Consider the following 23,733-nt stretch of genomic DNA (forward strand, 5'->3'; position numbering starts at 1 on the left):
TGCCTCTCAAAAGGCGGTCCCTTATAGAATGATGTACCCTGCCCTCTACCAGGCTGAGCGTTTGGGAAAAAACTAGAGCGATGGCGATGCTGCCATATCCCTGGTTTCTCTGCATTTGCACTCACTTCTTTTTTGCATCTTGCACATAGGACGTCTTCGTCCTTTTTGGGCTCCTTCCCTTTGATACGTTCAAAGACACTGGGATGTGGTCCAACTTCTTCTTCTCCGTCATCTATAACCAACTTAAATTTTGACAACTTGTTTCTGAAACCAGACGTCACCATGTTCACTCCAAGTGGCTGTAGAAAAGGATTTTCATCCACTGCCATCTTCCTCTTATCCTCGAACGTAATTCGTCCTTTTTCAATGGCATCCTATAACACATGGCGAAAAATCAAACAATTGTTAGTCAAATGTGACCATGCATTATGCCACTTACAATATTTTTTACCCTTAATTTGTTCAGGGCTTGGCAATTTATGCTTATCGCTCAACTTTATCTGCTTATCTTTGTATAATTTATCAAATATAAGGTCAGCTTTGGCTACATCGAACGAAAACGTTCTAGCCTTTATGTTTTCATCCTTTATATGCTCATCTTTGCCCGACGGTCTAACCTTAGCCTGAACATTTATTCCCTCATTAACACGTGGGGTATTCTGTCCATTATTTAGGACATTATCTCTTGCATTTGGATTACCCCCAAGTTAGACGTACCAATGCCACTATTCCGATTTGGTATTGCACCACCCCCTGGTTTGAAGTAGAGGGATCAAAATGTGATTCTACCCCTTGATTTAAACTTAGGATTGGGGGATTATGTCCCACAATTGTCCTAGTTTGAAAGTAGTTTGTAAGAGGCACAACTGGCTGACAAATTTGGCCTACCAACTTATTCATTATTTCGTTCAAAGTATTCAGTTGTTTGGCCATGTTGTCATAATGTGCATTCCCATTCTGGGTAAATCTTTCCATATTATGAATATTTCGTAGATTTACCTGTTCAACGATATCTTATGTGAGTTCTCCAAGTAATGCACGCATGGTTCGAGGACTTAACTCTGTCATTGGTTTGTAGCAACTGTGATTGCTCTGATCCTGTCCATCTGTTCGTGGAGAGCTATGCTGCTCCTCATATCGCTCGATCACAAAATGGACTCCTCCCTGGCTTGCTGTTTCCTTATCGGATTTTTGAGGCATATTATTTCACCTTTTGTATCTTCAACACCAAACATCAATGTCCCACTGGGCATGCCAAATTGTTTCGCGCGGGTAGTCACTAACAATTAAAAAAGGGATCAGACGATTGTGTAAGGGACAAACCTCTTGAGACAAAGTCCCAAAAAATGGGTATTTTATTGGCAATGACTTTACAATTGGAATTTAAACAGAATGCGCAAGCACACGAGTACTGAAAGAAATGTTTAAGTCTAAACTGAGAAATTGAAATTACATATTCTCTGTTTGAGAGTGTTTGATTCGGTCTCCTTTGCTCTATTGTATTTTCTTCATATTATATTCCCTTGATACTCTCTTTGTGATCAACCGCTTAAAAACTACTCCATTGCTTTATAACTGCCCACTTTCTTCATGGTGGCCAACTTATCGTGGAACTGCCGTCTTTAAATGCTGTCACTACTCTTTGTCATTCAACCGTCTTCAACTGAACTTCTTGAATCGTGGAACGTGATAAGATTACCCAATAACTGCTTAGATAATTGTACTTTGGATAACCATAATACCTTATGTTTGCTAAGATCCTGGGCGATTCGAAGGTTTGGGCGAGAACGGGGTTATAACTCTGGGTGACTGTAAGGCACTTCATTCGCTCAGATCTTGGACGTCTTGTAAGTTTGGGCGACGGTGTTACCGCGTTTGTGAGCTTCCACTGCAGTCATTAATAACCCTATTTGGGCTTTCATCCTGAATTGCCCAGTTGAGTTTTATTCTTTGAGTTATTCGAATTGGACTGCACTTTTAACGTGTCAACAGGAGAAAACAATCTTTCTCTTTCCATCTCGAGTCATACTCGCGTGCGTCCACAGAAGAGGAAATTGCAATGCACCTTGCTCAATAGGGTATACCAATTATATAATGTTGTAGCACATCAAATCAACACTATTACATAATTCCTCGTTAATCATGGTGTAACACTTGCCTAATATCTGATTTTTTGTTTTTAGCATGATTTTCATTGCTTGGTTGTTACATTTAGGATCTTAATTATATGCCATGCTAAAAAGGGTAGTGCCATTTACGAACAGCGACAGCACTAATCATAATATGTTCCATAACATTATTAAAAATTATTCTGTTTTTAAATTATTAAAATTATACCACGTAAAATGTTACGTAAATGGTTACAGCAATATCTAATTATGAAAAGCATTATTGTGTTAAAAATGTGTTACAGATTTTCAAGTTATGGAATATATTATGCCCTTGTTTGAGCCCCCATTTTTTTCATCAAAATGTATTTTTGACACTGATTTGATCCCATTTCAACTACTAATTTTTCAATAAAATAATATTACACTTGAATCTAAAAAATTTCCTTATTTTTAACCACACATCCTAAATAATAACACTACGTAAAATGCATTTTTTTTAAAAATGAAACGGGGCTCTAACGAGGATTATATTTTGTATATATTGCATGGTTTATACGATTTTACATGTCAAATTCTATTAAAATCTTAAAAATATTATGTTAAATTCCATCAACTCGCGAACTCTAAAGCGCAATTTTAGTATGATCAAACTTCCAAATCAAGATAGGCAAGTCGAGTTGAATTCATCAATAAAATGCAAGGTTCTAAAAGGCACGGGGCATTCCAACGCAGCAAGATCTAGCCCCAAGGCTTGTGTCTAAGCGTTCCTTGGTGACATTTAGGTATAATAAGGTGTTTTCCTATTTTAATGATATTTAATTATTATGAATTAGTATTAATAATAATAATAATAATAATTCATTTGATTTAACTTATAAGGTAAGTGAATCATCATATGAGTTAAATGCAAACTCTAAAAACCTGAAGACCAAGTTAGAATTCTTTCTATTCTTGAGGGACCAAATTGAATATTTAAAAAGTAAGATCTCACGGAAGAAACGATGAACTTTGATTTTCTTGATAACAATATGGGTTGTTGGAGGTCTGTAAAGTAGTTTGGGACTTTATTAAATGGTTTGAAAAGTTTAGAGACTGAAATGCAATATAGAAAAAGGTGGCATGTTTATGGTTTTTATAGCTCTTGTTTAGTCTCCATTATTTTCAAAGTGCATTTTTATCTATCTTATTTTCAACCCTACATTTTTCAATAAAATAATATTAAACGCAATGCCAAAATTTTTCCTTATTTTTTAATCACACATTCTTCGTCAAAATACTATTCCAAAATACATTTTGAGGTTTGAAGAATTTATTGATACTTTGAAAATCATGAGGACTATTATGTAAATTTACAAACTTTAGGGACCAAGATGTGAATTTGAGAAAACTTTATAAATTAGCGATTTCTACTTAAATCTTATATATGGGGTTCAGATTATGTGAAGATCAAAATTTGATTTAAGCCCCGTTTGCTTTTCATTTTTGGAAGAATGAGAATGAAAAATATATTTGTTATGGGCCCCACACAATAGATAAAAATTCAAATTTGGTGATTTGATATGATGGATAACGATCATATTTTTTATTTTAATGAGGAAAGAATGAGAACCAAACAGGGGTTTAGTTCACGTTTTCGACTAGTTGAAATTTTAGATCCTACCTGGGATATTAGCGTTGAATTTGTTGTAGAAAATTTCAAGGATTTTAATGGTTTCAATTTTATAATTTTTGTGTGATGCCGCTAGGGATGTCAACGAATCGAGCCAAGCTAGCTCGAGAACCGAAATTCGAAGCTCAAGCTTTGCTTAAGTAAAATGGTGGGAGCAAAAAATTTAAGCTCCACTTGAGAGCTTTCGACTTGGATTTCGGAGCCTAGTCAGGCAGAGCTGCCTTTTCCTTTTGTTTTTTCAAGGCTCGTTAGCTCAATCTAACGAGCCACACGGGTCAGCTCGAGTCGATGTTCCAAAATAGTGCTTGGTTCTATCGAGCTTAGAGCCGAGCCGAGCCACAAGCGGCCTAAGCCAGTGAGCTCAATTGACATATCTAGATGCCATAGAACGGAGAGTTCAAGTTATTGCTAGAGGGTCGGGATTTTTGTTGGTCAAGGAATTGTTTGACAACTTGCTTAGGTAATTTCAGCAAAATTTTGAAGATCATTATTTATTTATTATTCTAAAGCCATTAGATATGGATTATTCATCTTTGCATTAGAAATGAAAGAGTTATATCTCTATTACGATTGATTTTGTATTTTCAGTCGGGATATCCAATTCACACAAAAATGCAATTGTTCAAAGACTTCTTTCGACACTTTTTGGAAGTTGAACAATGGTCGCCTCCGTCCTTTCTTTCTCTCAATTCGATAGAGAGCAGCAGTTCAGTTCTGTAAGTAAAGGTTTTTTTCCCCCTCTTTTTGAAAAAAAATGATAAATCTTACATTAAAAAACAAATATAGTACAATAATGCAGTGGCATAACATGTTTGGTGTGTAACTTCTTAATTGTGCTATATCATAATTGATTTCATGCCCACATTGAGCATGATATTATAATGCCAACTATAGATGTAGCAATATGTGATATTGCCACATGAGTGGTGGGGGACAAATATTAAAAAAAAAAAAAAAACACTTGTTGATGTGAACATTATATCTTCTGCTCATTGTGGTCGAGAGATCATTTTTGTATGCTAAATTTATTTGTTTGTGTGAGATTTAACCCATTTTTTACAATCATTACTTGGGAAAAATAGAGTTTTAAATAGTGAATTTTAGGGGAGTGTTTTGTATAAAAGTAGTGAAAAGTTTTAAATTTATATGTAGAATATTTTATTGTATGAATGAGTAATTGAAAATGAGTACGTAAAAAAATAGTTTAAAAATAATGATTTTCAAACTAGGGCTTATTCATTTTTGTATTTCAAGTTTGAGGTTTTCTAATTGGTTAGTTTCATCGTAATTATTTGTGTATGACGTTATTTGTTTCTCCAAATATTGAAAATAAAAATAAAAAGTGAGCAAATAATTGTAGCGTGATTTCTAATTGTAAGTGTACGATATCATTAACAAGTAATAAACTGTACACAAGAGTTCGAATTATCATTTCACGAGGATTATTATTTAGGGATAATTACACCCAATACGGCCCATTAGTTAAAAAAATTGATAAATACCCTCTCATTTTCTAAACATTCATTAATTGTACGTTCTGAAGAAAAATGAATACAATTCAACCCCAACCAAACCCTAAATCAATGATTTCTATCTACCAATTTTCGGGCGATTTTCATGATTAGATCGATTATAGGCGACTTTCCTTTAACATCTTCAATTTGTCATCATTACACCCTACATTTCTCTCTCAATTCATTCAATTCGATATCAAGACCAACATTTTGTTAGTTTTTGAGTATATTAATTTTCTTTCTCGTAATTTGATTTTTCTTGGAGACGATCATTAGAAATGATGTTGTGTTAGGACTTGTTTTGAAATCACGAGATACTTGCCTCAACAAGTATTCAAGAGAGTGTGGCGCCACCACCAATGGCAGAGTGGCAAAGCATTTAGGAATGAGGGTTTTGAACGACGGTAAAAGAATGGATCTGGACACAATACCTGATGCATTGAGGTCAAAAATAGAGCATTGCTCATTATTGTGGATTCGTTACGGAGAATAATAGTTCAGGAGCTGGTGGAAATACTGAGACTTGCACAAAATTTAAGACTTCTAGCCGCTGCAATTCAACTGCACCATAGGATTCACGAACTGGGACAGTAGAGATAGGATTCCATAAGGAGAGATAAAATGGTGGACAAACTCTACCGACAGCTCTTATTCCCTAACCTGTTGGGGCACATTCCGCGATTTACCTCCCTCATAAAACTCTAAGGACGGGGCGGTGGAGATTCTCAAGGTTGGGGTTCAACCTTTTTATTTTATTATTATTATTATTATTATTATTTTTACAAATAGTGAATAGTTGAGTTAATATTTAGTCTTGTTTGGTAGATGATAAAATATAGATTTTAATCTAAGACAAAATTGATAATTAATTTTGATTACATATTTCATAAGACCTACAACTTTTCAAATATATATTTCATCAACTTTTATCAAAATTAATTACAGATTTAATCCCCACCAAACAAGGACTTAGTATCTTGCACATGTAACATAACTAATATCCACCCTTGTGTAGCTAATAATCTGGTATCAACCGTGTTAGTGTTTGTAAAAACTGTCATTTGAGAGTTACGTTCTCAGTTCGATTTGTATCTTGATTTTTTTGTTCAAATAAAGATTGTTCCTCTCTGCTTTACTAATTTTCATAGTTTGAAGAGTGTCTATTTAGATACGGAGTAGTGTGTTTTGCATCCTTATGTCCCTTCTGTTAAAAATTCTAAACACGTTAATTACTAAAGTACAATGTTGTTTCCTTCAATCTGTAGCAGATTGGAAGGTTAACTATGTTGTTTTCTTGCATTTGTGCGATATGTGATATAAAGGCAACGTTATGCATTTATACTGTTCAAGGCTTATTTTTTTGTTTTTAGGAGTGAGTGACGGTGGTCTATTTAGGTTTAAACGAGAGAGTTCTTGTTATTGAGGCTTTACCACGAGGGATTGTCACTTTTCCCCCCAAATTATCTCACATTTTTTTGAATATTGTCATTTTATTGAATAATTTCCAAGCTCTTCCTTTTGAAAAGGGAGGATTAGCGAAATCCTCTTAATTGCAACTTTCTGCAAGGGCAAAGCTCTCCGTTCCTAGTTCTCCTATAGTTGAAACCTCCAGTGACAATTAGCAAAGTAGTACCGTGAGAGAAGGGTTCCTAATGAGGAGTGAAACAAAATTCAAGTAGTGTTCAATCAATTACGTATTAATCAATATTTGATTGATTGGTCGGGTTATTCACATTTCATTTGATGGTCAAAGTCGAATCCTAAGTTAAATGAAGTCTCTATCGTTCGGCTTAAAAAATAAAATATGAAACTCGAGCAGGGTGCAAAATGCAAGAGTCCTCTTTTTCTATAACATAAGTGCTATCATATAGCTTTGAATCGGCTAAGTTCATGAGTTGGAGATAAGCCGACCTTGGTTCCGTAGGAGCAAGTCAGAAAGATCGAAAAATAGAACCATCGGCGAAGTTGGAATTGTCTTTTACTCCAAGGCATAACTTGCATCCATGCGCTTCATATTTTCCCCTTCTTTGGTGTCAAGGTAATAGCTACGAAGAGTCATTGACTTCCAGAAAAGGGATAGAAGATTTTAATCCAAATAGATATAGAATTCAACTTAATTTATTGATCACTACATATAATTCAATTAAGCATTGAGAATGCTCATTGAATGAGCAATTCAATAAGAGAGCTTGGATCTAATCGGTATTGTCCAAGTTTATATGCTATTTAATAGAAGGAAACCATAATTATAAATAGACAACATATGGAAGAAATTCAACTATTGACTGAGTCTATTCTAAGGTTTTGGTAAGATATACCAGTTAATATTTTTGAGTGTTTGCTAGTTTTTTTTAGTTCTTGTCACTTTTTTGAATTTTTATCACCTTTTGAATTTATGTCACTTTTATTAAATTGTTTTCATATTTAATGCCACAAAAACAAAATTCATCTAATCTTTTGTGGAGTACATATTTTTGTTAGTTTATTTGAATTTCATTTAAATGTATATCTTTTTTTATTTTTACAGGTCTGGGATTAATATGGTGGGATAAAGTTCTTCTAGTCAAATATTTTATCTAAAAAGTCAATTTACATGGTTTGCGACCTTTTATTTAAAATGCGAAATAGCATTTTGTGCCATTTTTCTAATTAAAATGTTGAACAAAATCAATTTCTAATATGACAATACATCTTTGGCTATGCTTTCAATTTACTTATAAGAATTACTTTTAGACACTGATTTACTTTTGGTGGGGGGCGGGGACTCGGGATTAAAGTTCGGTGCAGGGCGAGATAGAAATAGGCTAAAATAAATTGTGAAAGAAAATAAAAAAAAATCTGAAATTTGTGAAAGAAACAAAAAAATAAAAATAAAAAACTTGAAAAATTAAATTTAAAAAAGTCCAATTTAAGATTTTTGAAAATTTAGTGAGGGCGACTACACCCGCTCGTCCCTTAATGGATCTGCCTCTATTACTTTGTATTGTGTTAAATGTAAATTAAGCGATAGAGAAAATGACATTGCATGTCACTTTTTAACTAAAAAGTGATATACATTATTTTAATTAAAGCTAATGTCACTTTTTGATTAAAAAAGTCTCGCTTAATTTTACGTGGTATTTTTTCTTTAAAAACAATTTTCATATGATTTTTTAAAAAACTCTTCATTTTAAGTATATTTATGTAAGTTGTCCTACTATTTAACGATCGATTTAACTATTCCTAACATCAATTCAATTGAAAACAATTAAACTATGAAAACCAACAAAAAATTTGCAAGTGTACAATTTAGTATATTTATATAATGGTTAAGATGTTAGGATTCACGAGTTCATCGTGACTATATCCTTAATTTCAATTACTGAATTTTGATAATAATTAATTATATGTACCCGGACGAATCCTTCTAAATTAATTGATTGATTCCACTCGAGTTTAAAGCAAACCTACCCAATTAACAGCTTGTTTGGGAGTTATTTTTTTGCCCAAAAAATTAATTTTTTGATCGTTATTTTACTATTTCAGCCGTCATATTTGACTTCTTCTCTCATAAATGAACCTCACTTTTCTCCCAACGATCAAAAAATCAATTTTCAAAATCACTCTCAAACAGGCTCTAAATCAATTCACTATATCTCTACACGAATCAAAATAAGTTTTGGTAGGATTAAAATTAGATTTTTTAGTACATTGTGATAGAAATTTTTTAAATGTGTGGTTACAAAATTGTGGGGCCCATAAAAGTGTGGTTAATATTGATTATTTGAATTCAACTTAGATTAATATCAGATTTTAATCCAAACAAAACAGACTCTTAATTAGTAAAAGCGTATATCCACCTAGGGATGTCAAACGGATTGAGCGTCTCGTCGGCTCTGCTCGTCAAAACCTGGCTCGTGGGCGGCTCAGGCTCGTTAAATGACGAGCCCGAGCCGAGTAGGGGCTCTCGTAAAAAAATATTAATTTTTTTTAAAAAAAATGTCCAAAATGTGCAAATTTACCAAAAAAAATTTTAAAAAATCATGAACTCACGAGCTGCTCGTGAGCTCGGCTCATCCTCCAAGAGCCACGAGCTCGGCTTGCCACGAGCCCGAGCCGAGCTCGTGAGTTAAAGGGCAGAGCCGGCTCGGTCCATTGCCATCACTAATCCACCTTCTATCAAAAATTTGATTTTTACTATGTGGTCTAAGAAGGGTATTTTTTAATCCGGGTAATTGGCGCAAAACGTCCCTACCTTTCAACTTCATTGTGTAAAACGTCCTTATCTTTCATTTTTTGACATTTTTGCCCTCAAATCAACCTTTCATTACGACGAAATTCCTTCCGTCCAACTCCCGTCACTTCTGCCGTTAATTAAAGAGAGATACTCAATTTTTTTCAAGTCATCAAGGGTAAAACCGTCCCCACCCAACTGAACCCTTCATTTTCATCTTTTTCTTCGAACAACAAGAGGCAGTTCCCATTCCATTTCCTTCTAGTTCTTCAAAAATTTCCATTTATCTTCCAATTCTTACAATTTTTCCTCCATTCTCCTCTCGTATGGTTGCATATTAGCAGTCGGCGTAGTGGAAACCTACGTTGAGAGTTTTTCCAACAAGCGACGCGTCAGTAAGAATCATTATTTGTCGGTATTTTCGTTTTCCATTTCATATTTTGGTGCTTTGCATGATTGAGTGTATGTGTAGGATTCTGATAAAGTTTATTATTGTTACACAGGGCTTCAAGGAACAACATGTTTCTTTCGTTTCTGAGAAAGCCCGGCAATGATCAACCTATAAGTATTATGCCCTAGGTCCAATCAATTTTGGACATAAATACTTTTGATATATATTTAATACAATTTAATGACAGATCTATTATTTAATTAATAGACAATTAAATAAATAATACATCCCGAAGATTCAAATTTCCATAATTTGTTAATCACAAGGAGTTGTGATTGTGAGATACAAATTACATCCGATTGAATCTTAAATCATCCATGGTCGTAAGTAATAACGAGCTACGGATATCGTTATTACGGATAGACCATCACGTGTGACATTTCTTACTTGTGAAGTAAGTAGCTGATCTCACAAGTTAAAGTGCGGTGACACTTAAATGAATACGTGGACGTTTTGTTATAGAACAAAACATTGGAGATTCGTCGAGATATTCCACATGGATAACCATTTGAGTGTCAGTGGTTAATCTCTAATGCTCGGTAGTGGAATTGGTCCTTTGATTTGAGGTCGTCATGGTACCTTATATGAGGACAGTCATACTTTGGCGATGTTGGATGTTGCTCTGAAAAGGGCTGCTAATACGATATCGTTCGAGTACGTCAAGAATCGTATAAAGGTTATGATTGATCAATAAAGAATTCGTCATTCTTAAATAGTAGGAGATTATGATCTGCGTTTCATTCAATTAAGTCAATGATGAAATCCTTGGCCAAGGTGTACTCATAAGTCGAAAAGAAGTTTTCGACTTATATTGACTTAATAGTGGAGTGAAAGATATGATCGATAATCGAGATTGACACACTTTCATATCTCGTAGTTGATCGGATCATATTGACGAAGGGATTATAGTTTCACGGTAAACGAACGAGTTTGGTTTTGTCACACCACATGACATTTCCCATCACATGTATTGCCCTGACATATTGCTAGATGTCAATCAGGGACGACAAGTGTAAATTGACGATAAATTAAAAGGGTGTTTTAATTTATCAATTTTGATTAGATCAAAATAATATTTCACGTCGTTAGGCATCGTGATTGGGAGTCTGATGGGTCACACACAAAAGAGAATTGGAAGATTGCAATTTATTAATTAATTAATTTAACAATCGTTGGATAAATTAATTAATTGGGTTGGTTATTTATATGCCCGAATTAATTAATTTGATTAATTAATTCATGGACCGAATTTAATTAAATGGTTTAATTAAATATTGGAGTGGACCGGGCCAGGCCCATTTGAGCTTATATAAATAAAAGGTTAGGGTTTTCAATTCATATGGTTTTCATTATTATTGCTGGCACAAGAGAGAAAACTCTAGAAGTTGCAATCTTATTCTCTGTGTGGATCACCGTTGGAGGCTGGACAATTGGACAGCTATGGGTAGCGAATCAAGATTATTGGAACGAAAAGAAAAGCAAAAGGTTTGCAGAATTCTTCAAAGGTACAATTTTTATCACAATTTCTATCTAAACACAAAGGGATCCTCGATGGGAATCGAAATAATTTTAACTTCCGCTGTGCATGTATAAGTAGATTCCCAACACAATCCACCTCCAGCACCTTGTTAAGATGAAAACTCTCTGCTAAGTTCTATTAATTTTTTGGCTTTTGTTTTTGTTGTTCAGTGCACAAATTGTCATCAGGTAGTGGATACAATATAGCACTTTAGGAACCTGTTTTTGGTGTTTAGGAACCTATTTTTGATATTCGGAACTTATGTTGGCTGCATAGTGGACATTTTGCAAATTTGAAATGAATTGTATCTATTTTGCTTCAGTTTTCGTTTATTTTAGCTTCAACAGGTAGTGGTTATTTTTGTTTCAGTTTTCGGTCAATTGGTGGATGAATTGTGCTCAGATTCTGTGATAGAATTGTATATTTGGGGACTTTTGAGTTGGTATGTATCAACAGGTGGTATATGGAAGAAAACAGCGTACGCTCTCACCAAAATTTTTTAAAACGTAGGGACATTATTCGCAAATTTTTCTAAAAGGTAGGGACGTTACTCGCCAATACTTTTTATAGGTAGGGATGTCTTAAGAAAAATTATAACTACGTAGGGATTATTAGCACAATATTCATTAGATTTCCAAAAAAAGTGAACAGGATCCGTCATCTTCACCAATAAGCCAGTACCACTGAAATGATAAATACACAGCACCCATTTCCACTTGATCTTCGCCATTTACCCCATGGTTACAATAAGCATAAACTAGAAATGAAAACCTAGTAGTTGTCTCTATAAATTGACCACCCATTCAATATATGTCTTGCTACATTTTTCTAGAAACCCAACATTAGAGCAGCAATGGTGGACCTGGTGGTTGGATTTCACCATATATGTTCTTCACGACATTTTTTCCTTCATTTAATGTAATAATTTAAAGTATTTTCACACCCATTTTCCAGCTATTGTTACTATGTGGACTACGTAGAAGGCGGGAAGAAGGGTTTAGTTGGGTGAGGACGGTTTTACCCCTGTTGACCAGCAAGAAATTGAGTCTCTCTCTTTAATTAACGGAAGAAGTGACGAGAGTTGGACGGAAGGACTTTCGTCTCAATGAAAGGTTGATTTGAGGGTAAAAATGTCAAAAAATGAAAGATGAGGACGTTTTACACAATGAAGTTGAAAGATAGGGACGTTTTGTGCCAATTACCCTTTTTAATCCCACACATTTATTTGTCATCGTTATTTCTTATTTAAGAATGTGATGAGAAAATAAGCTTTTTTACACTCATGAAACCGTCGCAGGGACTGTTAATTGATTAAAGATTGATAATAAGAGCGCGATGATAAAAAAAACGTCAAGGACATAAGTTTGATAATAAAATATAGATTATGGACTTTGATTGTAATAATGTAGCGCACTTACAAAATTATGTGGTGTCAATATAAGCATCCAAAAAGTAAATTATGATGTGAGTATTCGACAATTTAATGGACGGTTTTTGTCCTTTTGGCACTCGGTTGCTATAAATGTGAGAGGTTAAGGAACATTTGACACAAATAGAAAGTTGATGATCTACTTTTCATATTTCTAGTACTTTAGGGAGCCCTATAGAAATTCCAAATATAGACCAAATAAAGAATCAATTTCAATTATTAGTTTTATATTAAAAAAACATGTGGGCCTAATCAACGGACAGATGCCCAATCCTTAAATAAAATAATAAATTATTAAAAGAAAAAACTATACTTGTGTCAAAATGGAATGCAAGTTGCGGGATACTGATGTTGCATGTATCCAATTTTAGATGGGACGTTAAAAAAAATTTTGAAATTTATAAAGTAAATGATTATTTTATCAAAATTTAACTTTTGTCGCAAAGGGGACACAGGAAATTCATATGTAATTTTATCCCCAAGCTATAAATCAAGCTTTTATTAGATTCTAAAATAAAAACTAATAAAAATATATAGTTCAAAAGTTGATAAAATATATGAGCTACAAGTTACGTGGTGTTAAAATTAATTGTGGACTTTTCACTAAAATTTTTATCTAAATTTTATACCATGCTAAACATGGCTTATTTTATTATTTTACATTTTAGGGCCTGTTTGGAAGTGATTTTGAGAATTGATTTTTTGATCGTTAGGCAAAAAGTGGGGGTCACATGTGAGAGAAGAAGTCAAAAATTACGACTGAAATAGTGAAGTAACAGTCAAAAACTCAATTTTTGGGTGAAAAATCACTTCCAAACATGACATTAATATCAAGTATTTATAAGATTGCCATTAAAAAATATGAATTATAAGATTAACTCCATTTTGGCCCTTTTTTAAAACTCATTCTCTTCAAACTCATTCTTAATCACGTTATTTTGGAACATGTTTGATTGTATTAAAAATTGATTTGTATAGTATGTTTTATCGTATGTAGAAAAATGGGACCCACCGTGACCTACCCAAAAAAAGAAAAATGAAAAAGAAAAAAAGTGATTTTATCAAAATTTTGAATGCAATAGTATATCATGTAAACTAACATAAGATACAAAGGAGATAAAGCCCTGTTTGAGCTCCATTATGATTAGCTTTTTGAGAAAAAAGTATTTTATAATAGTTTTTTTATAATTTTAAGAATGTGTGGTTAAAAAAGAAAGAACTGTTTTGAATTTGTGTAAGAATGAGATATATTATTTCACATAGTGTGTGTGATGGTCTCATATTCAAAATTTGCCCAATTTGGCTAGGGAAAAAAAAGAAAAAAAAAAAAACCGGGTAGAAACACACATGCTCATCAATAAATTATTCTTTTAAATTTAAGACTTCATATAAAAGAATTGAAATTTTTTAATGGTGCATCAAATCCGAAGGCTATAGCTTTTCAAACTCTACTATTGTCAATTTGTACTTTAAAATTATCATTTAGGGTCTGTTTGGTACTAATTCTTAGAACTATTTTTTTAATCGTTAAATAGAAAAGTGGATCTCACTTGTGAGTAAAGAAGTAAAAAATGAAGGTTGAACACGTTAAATAACAGTCAAAAAATCAATTTTTTCACTTAAAAAATAAGAACCAAATGGGGGCTTAGCGACCGTTTGTTTCCATTTTTTACCCATTAAAATGAAAAATATGATCGTCATCCATCACATCAAGCCACCATATTTGACTTTCTATCTCTTGTGTGGGGTCCGTAACGACTATATTTTTCATTCTCATTTTTACATTAATGTGTAGCAAACGGGGCTTAATCTATGGACTAGTTTACCTTATGAGTGTCAAACCCTCCAACTTTTTCCAAATCATTTGAACCAACTCTTCCAATTATGGCCACCTAAAGCAAATTTTGATTTGGCAAGCTCTATTCAAACCCTTGAGCTTTTTAATTCATGTAAGAAACTCGTTTTTCGAAGAAATCCTTGAGATTTGGCCAAGATATTTTTTTGAAGAAACTCCTGTATATTTCTATCCACGAGCTTCACCACTTAGCATTTGTACTTAATAGGAAAAATCTAATGCTTTGGACTAGACCAGAATAAAATAGACATTCACTTGATTGATCGTATTTTTCAATGCAATTTGCTCTTAACTTGATTAGGATTATATTTGTTCTTGGCTTGCATATATGATATATCTTTGTCTAGGCTTTTTAAGAGATTTTTCCTCTCATTCTGTTTTTGTCCTTTTAGGTTTGAAGTTAATAAAAATTCTACTTCATCTAGGTTAATTATTCAAATAGATTCGATGCCCTCTTCAAGACTTCAATAAATAAATAAATTGGGCCAATTATTTAAAAAAATAAAATAAAAATTAAAGAGGAATCTCCCTGGTTTTGCATGTGTGAATTGACACTTGAAAGTTATGCTATGCAAACGTACTAAAGTGCAACAATAGAGGGCGAGTTGCTGATTGTTGATACATATGCTCGTTGATAGATTTTTCTTTAAAATCTTAAATTCCATATAAAGCCTAGATTTGGGTTTCATTTTCTTATAAAATTCATAACTTACTAAAGTGCAGCAATATATGGCAAGTTGTTGATTGTGGATACATATGCTCGTTGATAGATTTTTCTTTAAAAATTAAAACTCCATACATAGCCTTGATCTGGGTTCATTTTCTTATAAAAGTTTACTTTTCAAAGTTAAAATTAAATTTAAACTTACATTTCATAAGCCCATATGTACTATTTACTTATCAATTACTCACTTGTTGAGTCATTGAAAAATAGAATGAAACCCATATAGAGGCAAAATAATTGAAACCTTTTAATAGTCCATCAAATTCAAAGGGCATAGCTTTTCCAACAGCGTTACACTTATAGGGAAAATTATACAGATATTTTATAGAATACAAACAGTAGTGGGGTCCACCCCCATAAAATATTCACATGAAGCCCACTCTTATGTGACTGCCCTGTAGAACATCTGTGAAAAAATTCCCTGTAAATAGGGCATTTTCCTAGCTTTTCAAACTCTACTGTCAATCCATACTTTCAAGCTCATATTTGGACTCCATTAAAATTTTAATTCATTTTTCTCTTTTTCCTTTTTTAACTACACGTTTTTCGTTAAAATAATATTATATGTAAATTCTAAATTTTTTCTTATTTTTAACAATATATTTTTTCAAAAAATTACTGTTTCAAAATACATTTTTCTCAAAAATTCATCTTTGTCATAATCTAATTAAAATAGAGCCCAGACCAGGGCTAAATCTTCCTCCGACCAATTTCTACAAATCTCTATTGAGGTTAGGTTAATTGTAAATGGATGACTACTGTATATAAATAGAGTAACCTCTTTTTCTTCTCACAATAGTGATTGATTGTAATCGGATGACGACTGTATATTAATGGGGTACATCCTCTTTTTCTTCTCACAACAGCGCCTTACTTGCTTTGCATGCACGTTTTTTTTCAAATCGTTGAGATTAACAGTACAACAAATTGTTATATTGGGGACTAATTTGTTATTTTCTAAAGAATAGAGACGAAAGTATTACTCATGTTGAAGGTCAAGGTCCAGAGTTAAATAGGATGCAAATAAAAAGAATAATATTATTTGCAATCACTCACTACTGCAATTATTCTATGTAACACGCATGTGGTGGTTAATAATTTGATATACGTGACAAAAAAAACTACCACATCAATTCATTAAATCACAAATCGTCATGTAAAATATTACGTAGAGCAATTATTGGAATGAGCGACTATGAATAATATTAAGGATAAAAAGGAAAAGTCCCTCGGGGCATAATCCAGTGGTGTAAAGGACAAGAGTGAAGTTGTCTTACGCCTTGCTGGTAGCCGTAGTGTGAGGATTCGATTCCTGAGATATAAGATTGGACTTCTTGTAAGCGCAGTACACAGGCAGCTCTTGTTCCCTGCTTTGTTGGGCCACATGTAGCTGTGGAGCTGAGAAACTTAAATCCAGATTGACTGCTTCAGATTCTGAGCCTGGGAAGAATGAGAAGAAGCTTAGCAGACAAGATAGAATTGAGGTAGGCCGTTTTTTTCAGGGTGCTGTGAGTTCACATGATTGGGAGCTCGCTGAGAGTCTGATATTGTTGGCAGATCCACAGACTCTCAATGACGCTCTCTGCATTTCTTTGGATTCTATCTGGTTTTTGAGTACACAACAAGAATTGTATGGAATCACTGGGTTGACCAAGAAGATCATCGCGAATGGGGCATATGACTTCACTAGAGCTGCACTTAGGACATCGTTTCTCGCTTCCTGTGTTTCAGCTTGCCAGAGCAGAACAGTGAGCCTGGCAGATACTGTAACTGTGATGGCACAGAGGTATAATACTTTCATTCACACATGATATGTATATAGAAGCTGTGACTGATTATTTTCCTGGATATGTAAAGTTAAATTCTTTTTGTGCCTAAAGGGTTTCCTGTTATTTTTCTTTTCATATTATGCCCCCATTTGTTTCCCATTCTTTCCCCCATTAAAATAAAAAATATAACCGTTATCTATCACATCAAACCATCAAATTTTAATTTCTATCTCCCGTGTTATATTTTTCATTCTCATTCTTACGATACCAAACGTGGCCTATATATGACCAAAATATATTGAGTGCTTTCTGTATATTTTCTCTCTCAAAACCTGTTGGGTATGGCTTGGAATGTAGACTATTTATTTAGAATACCAGTTTTGTATCTTGGAACAATATATTAGTGTTCTTTACCAGTAACGACCAATTGAGCATGCTCATTTATTGAATATGCCTATCTCTTAGCTTGAAGTTCACATCTGAGCGAATGATTCCCAATATCTCAGGAAACACGTATAGCTTCTGTGAGGATGACAACGCTTGTGAGTTATAGCTAGAATTTTTTTTTTTTCACACTATGGATGAATTTTTTGAAAGAAATTTGAAGTTTAAGAGGTATGAGGTAAGGGTTCTGAACGCTTGGTAGGAATTAGTAAGATGCCAAAGAAGGGCTCCTTGTATAGCAAGAAGTTCTAGATCTGACTAAATTTAGGGATTGGATGCTACAGCATTCAGCTGTTGTCTCTTATGGGGTCATGTTAACTGAATACTTGAATAAGGAAGATCATGTATAACCAGCAGAAACATAATATTCTTCTGTGCACTACTGTGACATCAGTAGCTCCTCAGATCGACCAAGAATTTTATTACTTGCTGCAGATTTAGAATTCCCTATCATTTTCTACCTGCACAGTTGGGCCCCTGTTTATCAAGCAATCTATACACCTACCGCTATCACTCCTCTATTCGAGAGAGGGGCACTGACGCCCACTGCAAGTTGGGTATGCTTCCCGAAAACATTGACTCTATTATTCGTTCCTCGATCCACTCCCCTTCCTTATTATTACTCCAAAGGGCAGCTGCTGGCTCTGTTTCCTCACCACCTAGTTGCCTGTTTCGTTGGCCCTTATAAAGTAATGTGAACTTATGATTGAAGATGCTTGCAGCTAAATAAATCTGTGAATACATGTTGAGATCTTGGTCTTCATGCCTTCTCACAAGTGCAAAAGTTATCCCTGTTCTGTCCATATATAAACTCTTCTATGGTGTGTGCTCTGTCTTCCTAACACCCAAAATTTCATCTCTAGTTGATGAAGCTTTCATTTCGAGCGTGTTTACTAAATAGATTGTGCTATCTAGGTCGAAAGGACAGTCGTCAATACATGATATCAGTATATTAAAGTAACTAATATCTGTTAGCATCTTGCTAAGCAGTAATATCTATTAGCATCTTACTAAGAAGTAATATCTGTTAGCATCTTAATTAGCTTTCAAGCATGGTACAGTTTGATCTACGTTCTAGGCTTCTAGCTATATCTACATGTTGTGACTGTTATTAGTTGCCAAAGTTTCAGCGCTTACTGACTTCTCTGCTTTTTCGGGCATGTCGTTGTTTTTAATATCATAAACAAAGAGTGCAATTAATGGAGGAAATGTAGAATACTGCTCAACCAAAGAGGAAAAAAGAATAAAAGCAGAGGGGTTTAGGTCTATACTCCTTACATCCTTCATGATGTAATTAGGAAAAGAGGAAAGCAAGTTCTCATTATTCCCGAAATTGGAAGATTCTGGCTATTCATCTTGGAAGATTTTATCACAGCTTTAGATAGTATGGAGAACGGAAACTGTAATTGTTACTTAGACCCCCTAGATTGCAACATCTGTTGGCAGGGAATCTTGTTGATTTGTTGGTGGCAATAACAATTTAACTTGATAATAGGTTTTCTTTTTCTGTTAGCATTTTCTACACTTTATTCAAGTCATATCGGATGATGTAGGATGATAGCTCAGAACTTCCCCACCCATCTTAGCAGGTTGCATGAACGACTACAGGAATGCAATGGAGATGAAGTTCTGAAGGCAGAAGCTGGTGCCAAGGTTCAGAAATTCACTGAGTGGGCCCTTAAATGTATAAGTTTCCACTCTCGTTGCCTGGGAAATAGAGACAGAGTGGACTGCAACTCTGCCATCGAGATCCAGCTACAATTATCAGCTTTCAAGACCTTTCTAGATCTTGCTGGAAACCATCTTACGGGGAAGGATTTTACAGAAGCATTTGATGCAGCTTGCTTCCCACTTACACTTTTCTCTAGTTCATTTGATCCTGGTTGGGCCTCTGGTATATCAGCAACTGCTATCCAAGGATTGCTAGGCATGCTGGTTGAAGGTGGTGCAGACAATGTCAACCAATGTTTTCTTGAAGCTTCACGATTTGGGAGCACAGAGCTTGTTCGCATCTTATTGCAGGTAACTTAATCCGAGCATGCTAAAAGTTGGCGATGGTGCTTTTGTGAAGTATTATTGCTATTACTCCATTGTATTTTGTAGATCAGTTCGTAAGGGAGTCCCTCTCTCCATCCTTCCCGACCATACACCCCTTCTTTTCCTTCTTACCCTTCTGCCTAAACTCTGACCACGCCTTACATTTGGGTGTTGGCCTCTGAGGGAGATTTTTACAGAAATAAAATAGAATTCTTGCAAAAAATATTCCCTTATCTCAGTCATGGAAACAAGAACAGATTTTGATTCATTTTCTTTCCATAAGAATTAGATCAAGTTAGGAAATTTATCTTTTCAACATTTTGCTAACTTTCTGTTTCTGCTTGGACTTTTTTTCAATATTAATTGTAGTAAGATTTCTGCATCAACTTCATTTTCTTTTCCTGGTAGTCTGCTGCTTTTCAATCTTATCTAACATATTAAGAAATTTATAATAATGCCAAAGCTGGTTAGTTTGTTTATTATTGGTTTCTTACAGCTTCTTCATTATTTTACTTGTTTTTTCTTCGAACTGTCATTTTGTAGTGGAGTTACCAAGCATAGTAGCAGTTGCACTCTTTTGAATTAACTTCTCTTACATTTTAACGACACATTACGTTACATGCAATGTTTGTGACATTCTGTAAGGGGGTTTTAAATGTGGCTATTTTGGTACATCTTTTCTGATCTTAACTATTACACTTCCCCACAAGTCTTTTTTCACATCCCAATAGCTGATTGCCCTAGTTTTTCTAGGCAACATTTGATGTGCAAACATAGTGGTCGAATCATCACTGACATCAGGGCAACCGTTCAGTATCACTAATTCATGAAATAGAGAACCTTCCTTTGTCAATTCCAGTGGTACTGAGAAGATTTTATGGCAGATTTGAAGTTTGTGAATTTTAGGGTTAAATAACTCAAGGAGAAAAGAAATGGTCAATGAGTTGCAGTAAAGATCATTATTACAAATGAAATAAACTTGCATTAAAAAATGAATTAACCTGTTAAACACAATTCAAAATTGCAAAAAATTGAGGATATGGTGTTTTTATGGCCTGACAATCTCATTCAGTCTGTAAGAAAAAGGGCTTGTTTGTGCTATATGCTTAGGAAACCAAGGGCAGGTGACTTTTTACTTGCATATAACTTTCTTTAGTGTCTCCTCATAATTTAGCTTTTATGGAGATTCGATTTGTTATTTAGAAGAAAGACAAGCGGTGATTGAATTTTGTCCGAGTGTTGATTTTAGTATCCTTGCCATATGTTCTCTTGATATTTTTCTCATTTCATTCGTCAGTCATGTTCTTGTTCTTAATATTGATATTTGCTCTACTTAATTTGTCTGCCGCATGGTTCTTGTTTGTTGTCATACTTTGGGGTCTTAGATTGCTCAAAGAAACAGCTTGGATGTTGATGTTGACCTAGCCTTGGGTTTTGCTTCCCACTATGGTAAAATTGGCACTATGGAATGTCTAGTGGAAGAGGGAAATGCCATGGCTTTCTTGGGGCCTTTGATGAGAGCTGCTGAGAGGGGTTGCAAGCCAGTTGTTGAGTGGTTCGTTCAAAGGGGTTGCCGGGACATGGAAATATGTCTTGCCCTTACAGCTGCCACCTCCAGCAGTCAAGTAGATATTGCAGAATATCTTCTCCCACATGTTCCACAGCATGTTCTTGCTGCACTCAGCATTGAAATTCTCAAGGCTGCAGGTGAACGAAGCGGCGGATCTCTTGATGGAGTGGCATTTCTCCTGCGTTCAGACTTTTTAGGTGATCCTGTAGCTACTTACGCAGTTGCTGACAGCATTGCTAGATCTGACGACGAGGCTGTTGCTCCCAATCTCAAGGCTTTTCTTCAAGAGCATTGGTCAGAGGCGGCTTTTTTGGATGGACTGAGACAAGGTGAAGTACATTACTTGAACCTTGTGCAGATTGTAAAATGGGGCGAATCTCCCATCTGCTTAAGGGAGCTTCCGGGCCCTCTGAGGGTGGCAATAGCCTACCTCCCACTCTATAGAGAATGCATCAAGGCAGGAGGCCAGTTGTTATCACAGCGGCATAGAGGGCAACTTGTGGAAGCTGCTAGAAGGCTCAGAGGCTTGATACTAGAAGAGCCGGGCCAAAGAATAGAGTTACTGGCTGTCTTAGAGCATCACCTTCCTACATTTTTGCTTAATGCACCAACTGCCACTTAGCTATACAGAAACTCAAGATATTGGAGCCAACTCCCCACCCCCCAAAAACCCCTCCCCCTCTCCCTCCATGTTATAGATAATAATGACATAATATCTGGGTTGAAGATGATCAAGTCCTAGAGGTTTGTCAATTTCCTTATCATCTCTGTAGTTGTCTACTGCCTCAGCTCATACAAAGTATACTTGGATGTGCTGGTAAAAGCCATGTCAGAGAGAAGCTGCTATTTAGATGATTTTCTTTGTCATGGGCATATATATTAGCTAGTTCATCTTTGTTGAAACTTGATTCTGTCAATTTCGTCTCTATGGATATGATGGTATATGTTGTGATGGATGAATCGCGATGTTTGACTATATAGTTTCCGTAGGTAAACATAACTTGTCAAATAGCAGTCTTATATGCCGATATTCAATTAAAACAAAGAGTTTAAAGCAAGCGATCACTTCGGTAGAAAGTTCAGGGTCAATTGGCTCTCTTTCACTAGTGATTGTAAGTTAGGTGCCCTTGAATGACAGCAGGGGAAGAAGCTCTAGCGGAAGCATCCAGTCAATCAATCGGGAATCCCACCTTTCACATTCTACATCTGCTACTGCTGGCGTGGATAATGCCTCCACATTAATGTGAAACTCTGCCATTAGTTTGCTAGGACATGATTGAGATAATTTAATGCATTTTAAAATAGTAGATTAATGAAGAATGTGTGGTTAAAAAACAAAGAAAAATTCTGGATTTACGTTTAATATTATTTTATTGAAAAATGTGTGATTGAACAGAAGATGGAGAAAGATGTATTTTGAAAATAATGGAAACAAAATAAAAGTGATATGTTTTCACTGGGATTTGAGTTCTAAACTATGGGAGTGCCTCGATATGCATTGGAGGTCGTTTTTTAATCAATTGGATTGTCCAAACTTCATTTTTTATTTTAAATTTCACCTATTGATTAATTCTTATACCTCAAATTGAAGCCATATCATAAATTGACGAAATTGCTTAATTCATAGTCACATGTGGATCATTCAAGTAGTGGTTGCAACAAGTTGTTTGAGCTGACACGCAAGCCCAAGCATGAGGCTCAGCTCAACAAGACTTTAGGCTCAGGCGGTCAGGCCTTTTGGCTCGTAATCAATTATATTGAATAAGAATCTTTATGGAACAAAAAATTCTCATATTGATAACTATACTTATCCTACTTGCTCATCCGAGCTGCTCGCGCCCACTGTTTTTTCTAATTATAATTTTTTTATTTTTCATTTTCTGACTTCCAATGAGTTGACAGGAGCCATAGCCCGAGCAAAAAAAGCCCATCTCTACTCGTCCTATGAGCAGCCCCAGCGGCGACTCGATGAGCAGCTCACTCCCTCAGGTGTATATGCCAGCTAAACAATTTTCGTCGGTTCGTAAACTATAGTAACTAAATATGATAGAATAATAATTTGAAACTAAATTGAAATTCAGTAACCAATTGAGATTTCTCCACAGATGTAATATACTTGCTTAGAGGTATCAATTCAACCACAAATGACGTCGAAATTATGATAATAGAATTTCCAAGAGCAAAATTTCAATTATTTTATGTTAAGTAATGCTATTCGTAGTGAAGACTGTCAGTAATCGCTCTATCTGACATACACTTGACAATTTGGTATTTGATACATAGATATGGTAATTATTTTTTGAATTATACATCAAATGAAAAACTCCCAAGTGTACGCCACATAGGACGACTGCTGACAGTCTTCAGTGCGAATAGCATTATTCTTTCATGTTACATATAATGCTTCATTGGTATTGGCCAAAACTGT

The 23,733-nt window shown here is 34.8% G+C and overlaps 1 protein-coding gene across 1 annotated transcript in view; it reads left to right on the forward strand.

Annotated features, from left to right (window-relative positions):
• Nucleotides 1-22,281, forward strand: part of LOC111393008 (ankyrin repeat protein SKIP35-like) — a 28,333-nt gene extending 6,052 nt beyond the window's left edge. The window contains exons 3-5 of the mRNA XM_023018409.1: nt 16,832-17,271; nt 19,288-19,720; nt 21,121-22,281. Coding sequence (XP_022874177.1) covers nt 16,832-17,271; nt 19,288-19,720; nt 21,121-21,927 — 1,680 coding nt within the window. The 3' untranslated portion in view covers nt 21,928-22,281. The remainder of the gene's footprint in view (nt 1-16,831; nt 17,272-19,287; nt 19,721-21,120) is intronic.
• Nucleotides 22,282-23,733: the final 1,452 nt, after the last annotated feature.

This window comes from Olea europaea, chromosome 4, assembly GCF_002742605.1.
Source record: "Olea europaea var. sylvestris chromosome 4, O_europaea_v1, whole genome shotgun sequence".
Classification (NCBI taxonomy): Eukaryota; Viridiplantae; Streptophyta; class Magnoliopsida; order Lamiales; family Oleaceae; genus Olea; species Olea europaea.